General features: G+C 45.1%; 1 protein-coding gene and 1 non-coding gene across 6 annotated transcripts in view; both read right to left on the bottom strand.

Annotated features, from left to right (window-relative positions):
- LOC135502925 (serine/threonine-protein phosphatase 6 regulatory ankyrin repeat subunit A-like) overlaps positions 1 to 13,753 on the bottom strand; it is a 31,271-nt gene extending 17,518 nt beyond the window's left edge. For 2 of the 5 annotated variants that reach the window (XM_064796127.1, XM_064796131.1), the window contains exons 1-2: positions 9,400 to 9,479; positions 4,833 to 9,167 (exon numbers count right to left, since the gene is read on the bottom strand). In XM_064796127.1, coding sequence (XP_064652197.1) covers positions 4,833 to 7,989 — 3,157 coding nt within the window. In that variant the 5' untranslated portion in view covers positions 7,990 to 9,167; positions 9,400 to 9,479. Of the gene's footprint in view, positions 1 to 4,832; positions 9,355 to 9,399; positions 9,480 to 13,612 lie in introns of those variants that run through there. The other 3 variants (XM_064796129.1, XM_064796130.1, XM_064796128.1) reach the window with 3 other exon arrangements.
- Trnaa-ugc (transfer RNA alanine (anticodon UGC)) lies at positions 10,500 to 10,571 on the bottom strand. Its single transcript has one exon. It is a non-coding gene; the product is annotated as a tRNA-Ala (tRNA).
- Positions 13,754 to 14,804: the final 1,051 nt, after the last annotated feature.

Here is a 14,804-nt window from a genome sequence, read left to right as displayed (position 1 = left end):
AACCACAGACCACAATGTGTCACATATTATCAAATTGCGAAGCTCTTTTATAGATTACAGTGGAAATTGAGGTGCACACGTCCTGTTGGATGTGACTGCGATCCAGCAGATTATACATAGTAGGAAGTATAGATTAATCCATACTTGATAAATACGTTTTCGTTACAATGTTATAGTCAAGGTTAATAAAAATCAAAACATGATCTTATTTAGCACCATGGTGTCAATGGCTTTCAACGACAAAACGTGGAAAAACCGTGAAGATCAAAGCGTAAAGCAGAGATAATGTGATGTAGTTCATGTCATAAAGCAGAACCTTTATGATTCTTATTCTTTTAAACTATAAAGTAAACCACCGAATATTCGCGCCTATATTTATGTCGTTCGTGAAAATTTCGGGAAAAATAATTTTCACGATTTTACTTCAGCGGGTCCGCAAAACTTTTTCGGTTTACAGTTACAAAACATGTACAAGAAGCTCGAGAATCGATTCACGAGTAAGTCACAAATGTACTTGGAGGTAAGTGTAGCTGACATTCGATTCTACTTGACGAGCACCTGTCATCTTCAATTAGGTTATGATCTGCAACTATAAGGAATGACAGCGTATGCTCTTTTTGGCTGACACTGGGTGTCATTAGAGACCATTAATGGCAAAGTAGAGCTAAGTGTTCACCCTTTGAGCGCTAATGACAGGTTGTTGAAATTGGCTCGAGAAGATGAGGTCGTTTTTTCATACATAGACAATACAAAGTTAAGTAAATACTGTTTAGTTTAAAAATTCTAGTCTGACCTTTCAACTTCTTTCTCTACAATGATTAGATCCATATCAATATGTACCTGTATACTAAACAACCCTCTCCTTACACACTACCCCCCCCCCCCCGAACCCCCGGCCCTGGCCACGCAATTCACAGCCAATCGGTCTATCGCGACGGATGATTCACGCAGTGTCTTTACTCGGCCTGCCCCCACCCACTGTCCCCGGCACCGCCCTAAGTCACACTAGTAACCCAATCACTGCAATCCCAGCGCCCGACTCCTGGCCGACCACAGTTCGCAGCTGATTCGTCCATCGCCGCAGGTGATCCATGCAGTATCTTTACCTGTCGTCCCCCCTCCCCTCCTCCTCCCCTCAGATGCCCAGTATGGCCCCTGCCTCCGCGAGTCGCACTTGTAACGCAATCACTGCAATCCGAGCCCCCAAGACCTGGCCAAGCAATTCGCAGCTAATTCATCTATCGCTGCGTATGATTCACCAATAAATATGACGTTAGTTAGCGTATTGACCGTTACGCTTGGACAAACACAATATTGATATGAAGTCTCCCGTTGGTGCTGGTCACAATAACTGATCAGGTACGCACAAAAGAGAGTTAACCCTTTCGCTGCTGACTTGATACAATTACTGAGGTCCTACAAGAGGGCAACTCTGGCGATTATACCGGTATAGAGTTCACGTTTTCTCATGGAACGTATCACAGTTCACTTTTCATGCGTGATATGAAGAACGAACAAGTCATTTCCAAAGAGCGGGCTACATACGATTCGCGATGTCACTTTTCACCCTCACGTCGTGTTTTCAAGCCTAATTCAATTAAACCGCCGTGACAAGTGAATCCTGACAAGTGACAACGTGAACCCTATATAACTCCGGACTAACGCTTTCGTTCACACATTCGTACTCATTTGGTCACCAGTTTGGTTAGTGTCCGTCGTAACGGATCGCGCACCGTGGGCGAATTGAACGGGAGATGTGAGGCCGTGTGGCGAGTTAATATCGCGAATCAAGTCTGGCCAATTTTGAGAGATAGCCCGGGGATGGAGGTATGGTGACAATGGTCAGATTCTGGGAGATTAGGCGACATCACTGGCTGGCCATGCGTCTTGCCTTTGTCACATGAAATGGCTGAGGTCTTCAGAATACAGGATGTGACCAAGGGATGTGATTGCCATAAAGAAATAACGTAAAAGGATTCACGATAGCGTGATTGAACAAACGTCAAGCAAGTCGATGGGATTGATGTGTGCAGAGTAGGTTACGATAAACTCGGCTGTGAGCCACCCAGTGGCCAAATTTTCCGGTGCAACGTTTTCGGTTGCTGCCCATATTCCAGTGTTTCCTTACAATAGACATCTCGAGCGACATTGACTTTTTGTAGGTGGAACAATCGATCAGGTGACCATGAGCCCTTGAGATTCCGCTAACTCAGCGTTAGCAGAGCGGTAGCTGAGACTAACGGCACAAACTTGTAGGCACGCTTAGATCACAGTGGTCCAGCGGCCGCCAAACCAGATAGCGGATGAGCTTTGAACAACCGGGCCCAGCTGGCCATAATCGACGATATGACCTTTACAGATTTGTTTGACGGCCTCTAAACGATGATTCAGTACACAACCTCAGTCAAGATATCTGATCAAAATCGGCACTTGTCGACTTGATTTGGTCAATCGAACGTGGATGATCACGAAAGGTTATCTTTGCTGTTGATAAGGTCAACTGCGGATAACGAATCGGACCTCTCTTGATTTTCAATAGGTTGTCTGGTTTATTATCCCCATTATCTAACGATGAAGCGATCAATACAGACGTATTGTCATGCGCGAAATCCTGTTTGAGTCAGTGCCCTCTCGTTAACTGTCACCGTTTCATCGATATCAGATCAAAGCCGGGGTCATTGACTAAATTGTTTTAACCCTTTAAAACGTCAAACCTCCATTGATCATGGCAAAAATGGTAAATCCCTTCAAACCTTCTGTGGTAAATGTTAAATCAACAAGTCGTTAGTTGTAACCACTGCCTGGGGTGGATATTGACCAATCATGGATCAGGACCAACTCATCATCAGAATTAACCTGTCTTTCATCGATATTCGATTGTGGCCGGGGGGAGATGACCGAATCGTGTTGACACTTTAGAACCTCAAAACGTAAACTGATCATGGCAATGCTACATTCAGAATGTGTGTGTGATTGAGATCTTTCAAGCGAGTTTTCCTTCAGTAGGTTTTATAATATTATCATTAGAAAGTGCTGATTGAGAAATTGCCAAAGAATAGTCATGTCAAAAGGTTAACACATAGTACCATCAGGAAGTATTGACTGAGAGCTTTCCCACGAATGGTCAAGGTAATAGGTTTGATGGCCCCATCAGTTCGTGCTGACCGAGTACTTTCGAATGAATGGTCATGTCAATAGCTTTCAATAATGATATTTTTGTTCAGTTTTAGCCCCCAACTCGGACTCTCGACAACACTGTGATATATTGAAAACAGTCGAGGCAGATGGCCAGCTGCCGTGGGTCAGAATTGTCACAAAAATAGCTGGAGGAATTCTATGACTTCAGCCCGTGTTGACAAGGCCAACCTTGCCCAGAAACACAAAAGCATTGATGCCCTCCGCACAACTAATCGACCTTGACATCATTATAAGCCCCGGAATCAACTGACATCATTAAATCGCTCGCAGAAAATTGATTTATTCAAGAAGTCAATCTGATTGTGCCAATTTCATTGGCATTAAGACAGAGCATTTTCGGTATAACGTATGATGTCATTTTCTGACAACCAATCATATATCCGTTATCTCTTCTAGCGATCGTAACTGCCCTGAGCATTATGAAAACAGCAGCTGGCTTGACTTCGAATGTAAGCAAGTGTAAACCGAATTCTGATCACAAGTTCAGATGTTCTGATAATGTCAGGATTGGCTTGCCAGTGTTGGTTTGGTTGCATCAATATCTTGTGGCTATTGTCATTCGGAGCTTTCTGCCTCATTGAGACCATTATGGAGAGTGTATACGCCACTTCTGTACAATACGTGTGGTTTTCTTACAGCTTATACTGTATAAGTCTATTACACAAAGATCGTCATTCATCCATGCTGAGTTGGACGAGAAAGATGAAAAGAATGTCTCTCTTGATCTTGGACAAATACCGTCTATTTCCTCTTTGTTCTGAACGGGTGGGAAGCCAATTTTTCATAAAGCTACGCAATAGATTGACACGCCGGCGTACAATTATTTCATGGTCCTACACATGAGGTAAAGCCACTGTTCGCCTGTCTTCATGTAAACTCGGCGAAGAAGTAGAAATTGACTTCGAAGTAACGCAGCCAACTCATGTGGATTCAACCTGAACCATTGAAAAACTGTACTGAAATACTTCTCATGTTCTGTATTGCGCTTCACGTTCCAACCACAGTCTGACAGATAAAGCACTTTCTGTTCAAAATGTACTTTGAAATGTTGGAAGCTGCCTTGGCATAACCGGCCTCGCCATCTTTGATGAGGGATTTCTTCATTTCCCGAGTTGTCGCCTACTTGCCCTTGGCTTACTCTAATCACCAATAATAAAGGATCCTGGGGTCTGATTAAATGAAAACATTTTCAAAGCCCTCGTTACAAGGAAATTATAGTAATTCATCTTAAAGGTACACACGCTTCATACAGGTTAAAGGTAGACAGTCACGATTTATTCCTGAAGGGATTTTTGTAAAATGTCTGCTCTATCGACCAATCAGGGACTCCACATTCTGCTCAAAGCAGTCTTTAAAAACTTCGATGGTGGATTCACAACATATGAAAGATGCTGTGTTTAGTTCTTTGCAAACAATAAAAATTTCCACTCTCTACAAAGTTTTCCCGACGTCTTAAGTAAATGCTCCATTGTGTTTGGTTCTAACAAATGACTGTGCCGGGGTGCAGGATTCTGGGCTTCTGATTGGCAAATAAGGGAGCCTGTGGCAAACGTAAACATGCTGCTTTTTAGGAAGGTGGTGCATGGTCACCGAGGGGGGGGGGGGGAGATTGCTGATAGTAAATGCTATCTTACCTGTGTATTTCCCAAGAAGCACTTTGATCACATGACGCTCTGGTGGGCAGAGTGCCATGACGTCTCTTCCTTCATTGTTCTGCATCGTCGGATCGGCACCATTTTCTAGCAGGTATTTGATTGGTCGTAAATTATCATGCTTCACGGCCAGCATCAGAGGAGTGCTTCCGGTTTCATCACGCTGGTTTGGGTCACATCCGCTTTCCACCAACAGCTTCACGACCGGAAGTGTCGGTGCCTCGTTTTCGAAGCAGTAATGGAGGGAGTTCCGGTTCCGTTTATTCTTAGCATTTGGGAAGGCACCATTTTGAATCAGGAGACGAACAATGACTAGATTTGCGTTTCTGGAGGCTCCCATAAGCGCCGTTTCTCCAGAATGGTCCTCCGCGTCTAAATGACATTTGTATTTTATCAAAAGTTTAAAAGTTTCCTCAGATTTCGATTTTGCGCAATAGTGAACCGCGTTTTTACCATTTTTGTCCTTGTCAACAATGGCGTCGCGTTTCCGGAAGTTGTATTTCAAAAGATGCGTGAGCACTGCGGTGTCGTCCGCTTGTACCGCAGCCATTATTGGCGTCCTGCCAGAGTTGTCATTTTCAAATATGGCGCCGAATGCGAGAAGATATTTCATGTTAGTGATCTGCGAGGCTTCAACGCTGTGCATCAGGGCATTTCGGCCCGTGTTGTCTTTGCAGTGGACGTCAACATAGAGATCCTCCACGATGTATTTGATGATGTCTAGGTTGGTCTGCCGGCACGCCTTCATGAGCAAGGTGACCCCCTCATTGTCGGCATCCGCGTACGGGTCATAGTACTTCCCCAGCGTCTCCAACAACTTTAGATTCTCCATATCAAGGCAATAGTGGAGCGAATTCAAACCGAAACTATCTCGAGAATTCACAGGTTCGGTCAAATCAATCCCGGAAGCTAGCAAACAATTCATGACGTCATAGTCCTTCAGTTTCATGCAGTCCAACAGAATATTGTATCCACCGCTTGAGACGAGAAGCGAAATCCCCGCGGTGAGAAGTCCCACAATTGCTTTGGTGTTTTTCGCTTTCTTGGCGTAGTTGAGCGCGTTCTCGCCGTTGGAATCCACCGCGTCGATGTCTATTTTCAACTCCGCGATATTGTTGAGTATGAATCGGAGGCTGGAGTCCTCATCCTGGCTCGCGGCGATCATTAGAGCCGTAACTCCATTTTTATCCGCCGATACGGTACATCCTTTTTGATGTAGCAATTTGAATGCTTCCAAATATCCTCCCTCAAGGCAATGAAGCGCTGCGGTCTTCCCGTCAGCGTCCTTTTGGTTAATGTCCAAGAATATTTCGCGGTGATGCTCCAATAGGTAGTCTATGACCTTGACATGACCTCTGGAAGCAGCCTCGATCAGGAGACTTCGACCTTGAACAGAGCTATTCACGGTTGCGCCACGTGACAATAACATATCAAGAGTGGAAACGTACCCGCCTTTCGCGGCGTAGAAACACGCATTTCTACCCTCCGAATCCATCTGGTCCACGTGCAGCTCTAACTCCTGCGCATGCGCGAGTAAATAGCTACAGAAGTTTGTTTTGCCTTTTTCAGCCGCGTGCATCAAAAGTGTTGTATTGTCGTTAGCAAGGATCGGGCTGAGGCCATTTTCTAACAAGAAGTTCAAAACCTCGAATTCCTCCCCGGGAATGCAATAGAACAGGGCGTTCCTTCCTTCGTCATCCACTTCGTTCAAGTCAATGTCAAATTTTGGCGCGCACACCAAAACATGGCGGATGATTTCCATGTCGCCCTTAACAACTGCTTGCATAACTAGGTTTCGCCCATCCAATGCAATACTAGGTTTCACCCCTTTGTGCATTATTTGTGTAAACAGTTCCATGTTTCCACTCGCTATGCAATAAAACAGTGCGTTCCAGCCATCTTTGTCCTTCGCATGGACATCTAAACCTATATTTTCGGCGCGATCTAGAAGATGCTGGCCGAATGCGACCTCCGATTTTCCCGCCGCTTGGATAAGAAGTGTGACCCCGTCATCGCTGGCCACGACCAAGGCGTCATGGCGGAGTATGTTGTCAAAAATGTCAATATTTCCGCCGGACACGCAGTAGAACAGGCAGTTTCTGCCCTTGTTGTCCTTCCTGTTGATGTCGATGCCAAGGTTCTCCGTGTTGTCAAGGAGATACTGCACCATCTGGTGATGACCTTTCAAGGCCGACACCATCAGGATGGTACTTCCGTCGTCTGCTGGCCGGATCGTGGTTGCTCTGGTAACCAGAAACTGAAATATATCATCACGCCCTCCCTCTGCACAATAGAAGAGTGTATTCCTACCTTTAGCATCGAACGCGTTCACATCCAATCCTAACTTCTCCGAATTCTCCACGAAGTATTTCACCATTTCAAAATGGCCGTGATGTGCTGCCTCCATGAGGACAGTCATTCCGCTTGCATCCGGTTGAACGCTGGCGCCATTTTCAACAAGAAATTGAAAAGTTGACAAGTTCCCAGCAGGGACGCAATAGAATCCGGCATTCCGTCCTTTCTCATCCCGCTTGTTGACGTTCGCTCCTAAATTCACCAGCATTTTCACAATGCTGAAATTATTCGCGTAACTCGCAATCATCAGCGGTGTAATCTTCTTCTTGTTCGCCAGCTCTATACTGGCACCACTTTGGATCAAGTATTGCGCAATCGACAGGTGGCCTTCAAAACACGATTCAAAAAGCGCTGTGTCGCCGATGCTCGTTTGTTGATTTACGGTCGCGCCGTGGCTGACCAGACTCTGCACCATCTTGAGCTTCCCGGTCATCGCGGCCAAACACAGCGCCGGGACATCTGCGTACACAGTCGGGGAGTTACTCATATCCTCCACGTCAGCACACTGATCCAGCCCGAATTTATAACTCGCTAAATACTCCAATATCTCTGTATACCACTCTGCCGTGGCCATAATCAGCGGCGTCGGTAACTTGACATAATACTCCCGGGCATTGGAGGGACGACGTAACAGCAACGTAGTCTCGTAGCGACTCGTCAGCAACTGCTGGACTTGGTCCACCGGAATCCCGTCTAGGAGGAGTTCGACTTTTACTAAATCCCCGCGTTCTATAGCTTTAAAGATGCCAGTCTTGCGGTAGTTTAATATCTGCTCTTGTGCCATAGCATATATGTTTATCAATACCGGTACGAGTATATATTATATAGATATTCAAGATCTATATTTGTGTCATAAAACCGAGATATAGCACGCCACCCCCTGACTACAACAGTAATCAATATTCGTACGTAAGCATGGATGTATGGTGTGTAAATTAGAAAATAGCCTGCGCTTGCGATAACTGATGTGAAAGCTCACTTAACGTAAGTCGGTGACGGGTCACTCGAGTAAATATCTCGCATTCAATGTTACTTAGAGTGCTTTCATGCCACAGAATGCAACTTTCGGCGCCATGTACGCCGGAAAACCGTGCGCTTAGTAGACCCAAAGATCAAGGGTTCCTCTGAGTATTAACCCCTGGAATCAATTCAGAATGTCAAATGTTGCTTTCCTGTGCGCTCCAAACACCTATCCACTTCATCGAAGCTTTCGAACACCAATGCTGAAGCTTACACCGTCACGGTCACCTAATTTACCGCCAGAAATCGTCAAGTAGGACATGTATCAGATTAAAGTTCCAAGCAATTTGCATCAGCTCGACGCAGCACTGTCAAAATCTAAATGTATTCCACGCCTCACTCAAGCATATTATTTGCGCCAAAACCTCGTGGTGAAAGCTGTGTTCCCCTTGCAAACTTGAAATTCCAAAGCTCAAGACTCCGAGTAGCTAAGAGAACAAAACCAGAAAGACTTCCTAGCGAAGATTACTGAAGAAACTTCCTGCAAGATCGTGCGTGGATGGATCAATTTGATGCTTTTCTTTAGGGTGTACTCAAACTCCTGATACACTTTTGGAGAATATTGGGAAACGAAATCTCTTCACGAGACGCACCGTTATCCAAACGAAAAGAATTCTTTAGAGTCTTAACGAAATTCGTAACAGGCGTATCCGATTTCTAAAGACACACTGTACTGGTGTTGATACTTTCTTAATGCCACTGGTATCTTAACTTGATGCTCTCCAACTTGTGCTAACTGCTATCCCTGAAGCGTGTTACCGTATAATCTCACGAAGTTGTGTCCTTAGTAGATTCCTTGAACGAACTTATGTACCTTAAGTCACTGTCACGTATAGTATCCTTAAGTTCTTGAGCTCTCAAGTTCATAACCCTGTACGCCTTGTAACCATAATCCCTTGTGGTATGAGGCCTGATGTCATGAACTTGATTCTGCTATATATTCTGAAAATGAGGGAGGAGCAAGATTTTAAAAAATGCTCCACAGAAGTCAGGAATAAACAGATCACGTGAATTAGTTAGCGCTGAGTTTCTGTCGATCTCGTGGGTGGTGCTGGGGGTTACCAGGATACCGGGCCGCTCCGGTGGATAGTTCGAATCGGCGGCTGGGATTTCCGAGGCTAGAGTAACGAAATATCGGCTTTGAGAAACAGAATACGGTGCATCAGCCACGTACCACTTTACTCACGTGCTTTAGGTGACTTGTCGATAAAACCTGGTTCCTCGCAAAACTATCTCGAGAGACTAGATAATGTGTCTTAGTCTTGCAGGCTATCAATGGGCATGAAAATACCTGTCAAGCTTATCAGCTTTGGCCTGCGATAAGATATGAGTGTATGGTCGTGTGTTCTATGACAGGACCTGACACTGCTGACGGGCGTTATCGATACAATAGGGAGTTTCGAAAATCCCCCGAAAGGCCAACGTGAACGCCTACGGGGGATTTGCGAAAACTCGCTAATGCCGAACACCCGCAAGTGAGCAAGTTGAGAGTACACTCCGGACGCTGTGGACCGGCCTTGTCCTGTAGCCCGGTACAGAGAGGATGGACGATCAGGATGACGAAATGGACTGCATAGGAGTTTAGTTGAGCGTGATCGCTCTCTCTACCTGAGTCGTCCTCCACGCTATTTCAACAAATTGAGGTGTTCACTCTTACTGTTTGATGTAAGGTGTTTTAGAATAGTTATTGATACCTCCCTATCGTCTCGTGGTTGCCACAGCAAAACCACGATGAGGTACTACAATGTTGACCAGCTTGTTATCAGTCCATAGAACGATGGAAACACGTCTAAACACTGACATAACACAAGCAGGTTTCCGAATGTCAATAAGTCGACAGGTTGACCCAAGATAACGTCAAAAACTGCCTTGTAAATCTTGTTTGATTGGTTCCCGACCTTGTTTCAGCAGCGCTCTCTCAAAGTAGCATTTGTCGGCGCACCTTTCCAGACGGGTGCCATCATTGTATTGCTATTCTGCGCCCGTGCACTGACTTTTTGCTACCGGCCTCGGCCAGGCAATGTCGCATGCCAACAAAAATAGTGCATGAGCCCCCTAAAAACGAGGCCGGTAGAATGTAGACATAAAACACAAAGATGGCGCCTTGGAGTTTTGCCTAGTGAAAATGATGAATTAGTCTCGATTCTGCTGCTCGATTTAATTTCATGGTCAATGTCACCAAAAAAAAGAATGATACCAATGCCGGCATGTCATCGACATTTCCAAGCAATGGTCTGGCTGTTGGCAGCGTGAATGCAAAAGGTAGGATTTCTCTGGAGATGCCGGGGATTGAACCCGGGGCCTCTCGCATGCAAAGCGAGCGCTCTACCACTGAGCTACATCCCCACGATACATATCAGGAGAAGTTGGCCCAAATCAAAATCGAATGTCGCATTAGAGCACCGCAGTCGCTTGTGGTTGGTCATTGCCCGGGGTCTCTATGCATTATACCCACACGATGTGCCAAGCTGCGGGTACATATTGCGCGAGTGCCAAGCGCGGCTATGACATCGCGCGAGTGCCAAGCGCAGCTATGACATCGCGCGAGTGCCGAGCGTGGATTACACATCGCGCGAGTGCCAAGCGTGGGTTACACATCGCGCGAGTGCCGAGCGTGGGTGTAACAATAGCTCAGAGACTGAAGCGCATAATAGAATCCTTTGTTTCCCGGGCATTCTATCCTAGGACATTTTAAACTTGTACACCGGCAGTTTCACGACAATTTTCTCATTATTTGTCCAATCCGGTTACGGTCACCAGCAACACCAAATCTCTTTCCGCGGCTTAATGACAGCCCTGGTCACTGGTGTTGACAGGAGATCGATAGAATTGATTAAGGTTTCGCCACAGTATCCTTGTCTTACGCTAATATTTTGTGATTACTACAGAAACACGAGAAGGCAGCGACCTGCGAGTCAATAGCAATCTCAAACTCTGAAATTACCGATTTTACGCGCCGATGACAGATCCTTTTCCGCACATAGCAGCGATTAGGTGGAACGATTATAATAGCAGGACGAGAGGACAACGAAGACAGCTACGACATGAAGAAACGAACACCATTTAGATACCGACGCCTACTACAGATACAAGGCCTTACAGCCAACGAGAGAGAACAGGAAACACCAGCCCTACCCTAATATCTGTAGCCTACACATCAAGGTCTATCCTCAGATTCCCGAGATCATATCACCGAGCAGCATATGGTTACTAATGCCGTGTGAGTGACACACCTTCAAACTCATATAGGCCTAAATCAGGCATAGCAGGGCATAGCAACGGGGAGAGCAGGACGTCTTGGCAACACCACAGCAATGGACCACAATGCCATTGCGGCCGAGTTCCAATCAGCATGCTCAACATCGCCAAGAAATAGATATTATGCGACGACACTGTTTCCCCTGGAGTTTCAATTCCTTTTGATATAACAATACATTGTACCTCTTTTCTGTCTCTGGCAGATATTTTAGCAGGTGGCAAAGTTGATAACTTTGTTTCAGTGGTGGCAATGTTAGCAAGTGAACTTTGTCTGGCAAAGTTAGTACGTTTGCGGTAATCATTACCAAGGTTCTTAAGACTTTGAAAACACCTTGGGGGTATTCGTGTTTACAATGAACACCTTTGTCCATGCCAACTACACATGCTGATTATTGAGTTTTGGCTGATGGCATCGGATATATCACTTCCTTCTCAGCAGCCTACAGGGGAATTCAACTCATTCATTTGCATCTGTTCGCCAAGAGCCCTTTTCCTCTTTTGTTCTAACTAGTGCTTGCGGCGCTGTTCAACACCCGGGTTTCAACACACCGACCTAGCTTTGGCCTTACTTTATCAGTCTCATAAACATCAAAACGATGATGAAAGCAACTGACTCATGAAGAAGAAGTGTACCAGCTTTTATTGAGGATATACCAGCTTTGCAATGTGCAGCCTCCTGCGGACGTGGTTTATTGTCGAGGTTGGGTGTGGTCAGCTGGATTGCGCATTCTCCAAAGCAGACATAGTATTCAAGCAAAGAAGGCAGCTACTATCACTGCGCCGGAGTATGATCGAAGGTGTGCGATATATCAAAGTTTCCTAACTCTCGATAGTGTTTTTCATATCGTTCTGGCCATAGGTACTCAGTTGAACTAGGAAATGTCACCATATCACATTTACCAAAGGACAGTGGTGTTGCACAAAACTAGATCCTTGGGGTGGGCCTAATCAATGCTCTTTCACGGTGTCAACAAGCTGGTCAACTATGACACCGGCTGCCCAGGACTGTGTAACATTACTATATGTGATCACACTATTACTGTTCAGTAACAAGAGGTCAGCCAAGTACCTTTGGCCAGATCTATCTGAAAACAACTTTTAAATATTAGTCACTTGGATACCAATATTTGTACTCCTCGTTCCTGCCCATAGCTTCTCTTTGACACTTGATATTCCCCGCGTGATGAATTGGCTTAACAAATACCAATACCAGTTTTCTCCAATACTGGTAGGCGTTGTTAAACACGATATCTCATCGCCAGCTTCAACCAAACTACACGAAACTTGTCAAAAACAACTAGTGGTACCTTGGTAACAGCCTCGGATACAGGGAATTGGCACTCAAGAGATATATATTCGCGGAACGAGGCCGATTACACGAGCCAGGATCGACAAGACATGACTCGTCTAGATAGCTTATTGATGCCTGATACCATAATGCATATACATGTACATGTATAAGGCTGATGAAAACCTCTACATATGATACTTGAGGAGTGAATGTCAAGCTAACTATACTCAGTCTCCTTGTATTAGGCGACTGGGGTCTTGACGCATTCATGAACAGAGCACCAGACTATTTCGATACTGGCAACCCGAATCAATGCATGAGTGCAGTAGTTATCATGTATGCATTCTCACTGACACAGCCACTGAATCTGGTTTTAAAGATTAACGACGAAACCATTAATGATGAATAAAACTTCGATCTACGGTCTGGGGTCCATCGTGATCGAAGTTGTCTGAAGCATACTCTGGGTTCAGTGCATTAAGACACTCTCCAACAATGCACTAAGACACTCTCCAACAACCATTGGGTGTATACATTGTATGGTCCTACGTTGCCGCTGGAGAGTGGTCGTCTGGGAAATACCTAGGCGGCAAGTTTATAGGTCCATACCATCAAATTATGCCCCCCCCCCCAAACCACAAACTAATCACACCACGGTTATTCTGGGGAGAAATCAATCATTTTATCTTCCCAACAGCATGAGAATATCATGAAAAGGATTCGTCGTTATATTCTTGATTACTCCAAGAAAACGTGACAAATTTTTCTTGTTATCTCTTGCTAGCACCGATAATACGAGAAGAAGAAAGCGCCTGTGATGAAGATGAGGCCTACTCACCCGATAACGATTGTTACGACGTATAATCTTCCCAGTCTTCTCCCCCTCTCATCGTGTGCCATACGAAACTGAGACATGTTAATGTTTTCCAGTATGTGTTTGCTCAGGTTTTCCCGGCGAATATTCATGTAGTATATAAAGATATCAAAAGCAAAGTTCGGCCAAGCAAAACGATTACAATACTACAAGGAATGATGTCGTGGATATTGTGCGGCACAATCAGGTGGCGAATCACAAGATTTTTACATCTTAAATCTAGGTCAATGAATTAATTGAGAAATGGCAATGCCACAGGTGAAGGTAAATGAGGTAGAAAATGATGGGACGAGACTATGTGAAAACTCTCTCACATCGAGAAAATCAACAAAATTCTGCTTTGACGAACCTCATTTGTCAAAGGGAACGTAACCCTGCATTCTGGTTCTGGTTCCAGTCAATGACTAGTTCCACAAAGAAATAAAAACGTCACTCGGGCCGTCGGTTTTTTGGTCGGCCGGTGCTAACGCTTCCTTTATAGATGACCAGGTTTCCGGTTCCAACAATAAAAAAACACGTGGTTTTTAAGAATTCATTCTCCAAATTAGATCATGCAAATAATAAATTCAACATGGCGAACTGAGCCTCCTGTGAAAAAAAATTCGCTCGAGGATTTTCATTTCGAACAAGGTACAGGCAATGAAAAAAAGAGTGAAAAACGTATAGCGGTATTCGAACCCGTGACCACCTGACCCAGAGCCCAACACTCTGACCACAGAACCGCCAAGGCTTTCATGTCGGAGTGGAGATTTTCTTCGTCTATTATATAGCTTGTACGACGAACTAGCAGTTCAATACTTTTTATACTCCTTCCTAAAACGGCAAGTTTTCTCAGGTACCGGTACGGCAGTGGCTTGCGTCTTTTTCATTGAAACGACCTCGCACGGCCGGCACCGGCACATATCGTTGGTGATGATGGAGAGAGCGGTAGTCGCAACATATTCAACACGCGTACGAAACACTGAAACATGGGGAACAACCACAGATGTTACACCGGTACGGCAGTGGCTTGCGTCTTTTTCGTTGAAACGACCTCACACGACCGGTGTAACATCTGTGGTTGTTCCCCATGTTTCAGTGTTTCCAAACAATAGGCAGCTAGAGAGACCATGACTTTTCAATCGGGGGGATACACAGAAAAACTCGTCAATCTATT

The sequence above is a fragment of the Lineus longissimus genome, chromosome 19 (assembly GCF_910592395.1).
Source record: "Lineus longissimus chromosome 19, tnLinLong1.2, whole genome shotgun sequence".
Classification (NCBI taxonomy): Eukaryota; Metazoa; Nemertea; class Pilidiophora; order Heteronemertea; family Lineidae; genus Lineus; species Lineus longissimus.
Note: the sequence above shows the minus strand (reverse complement) of the source record. Positions and strands in the feature narration are given on the sequence as shown.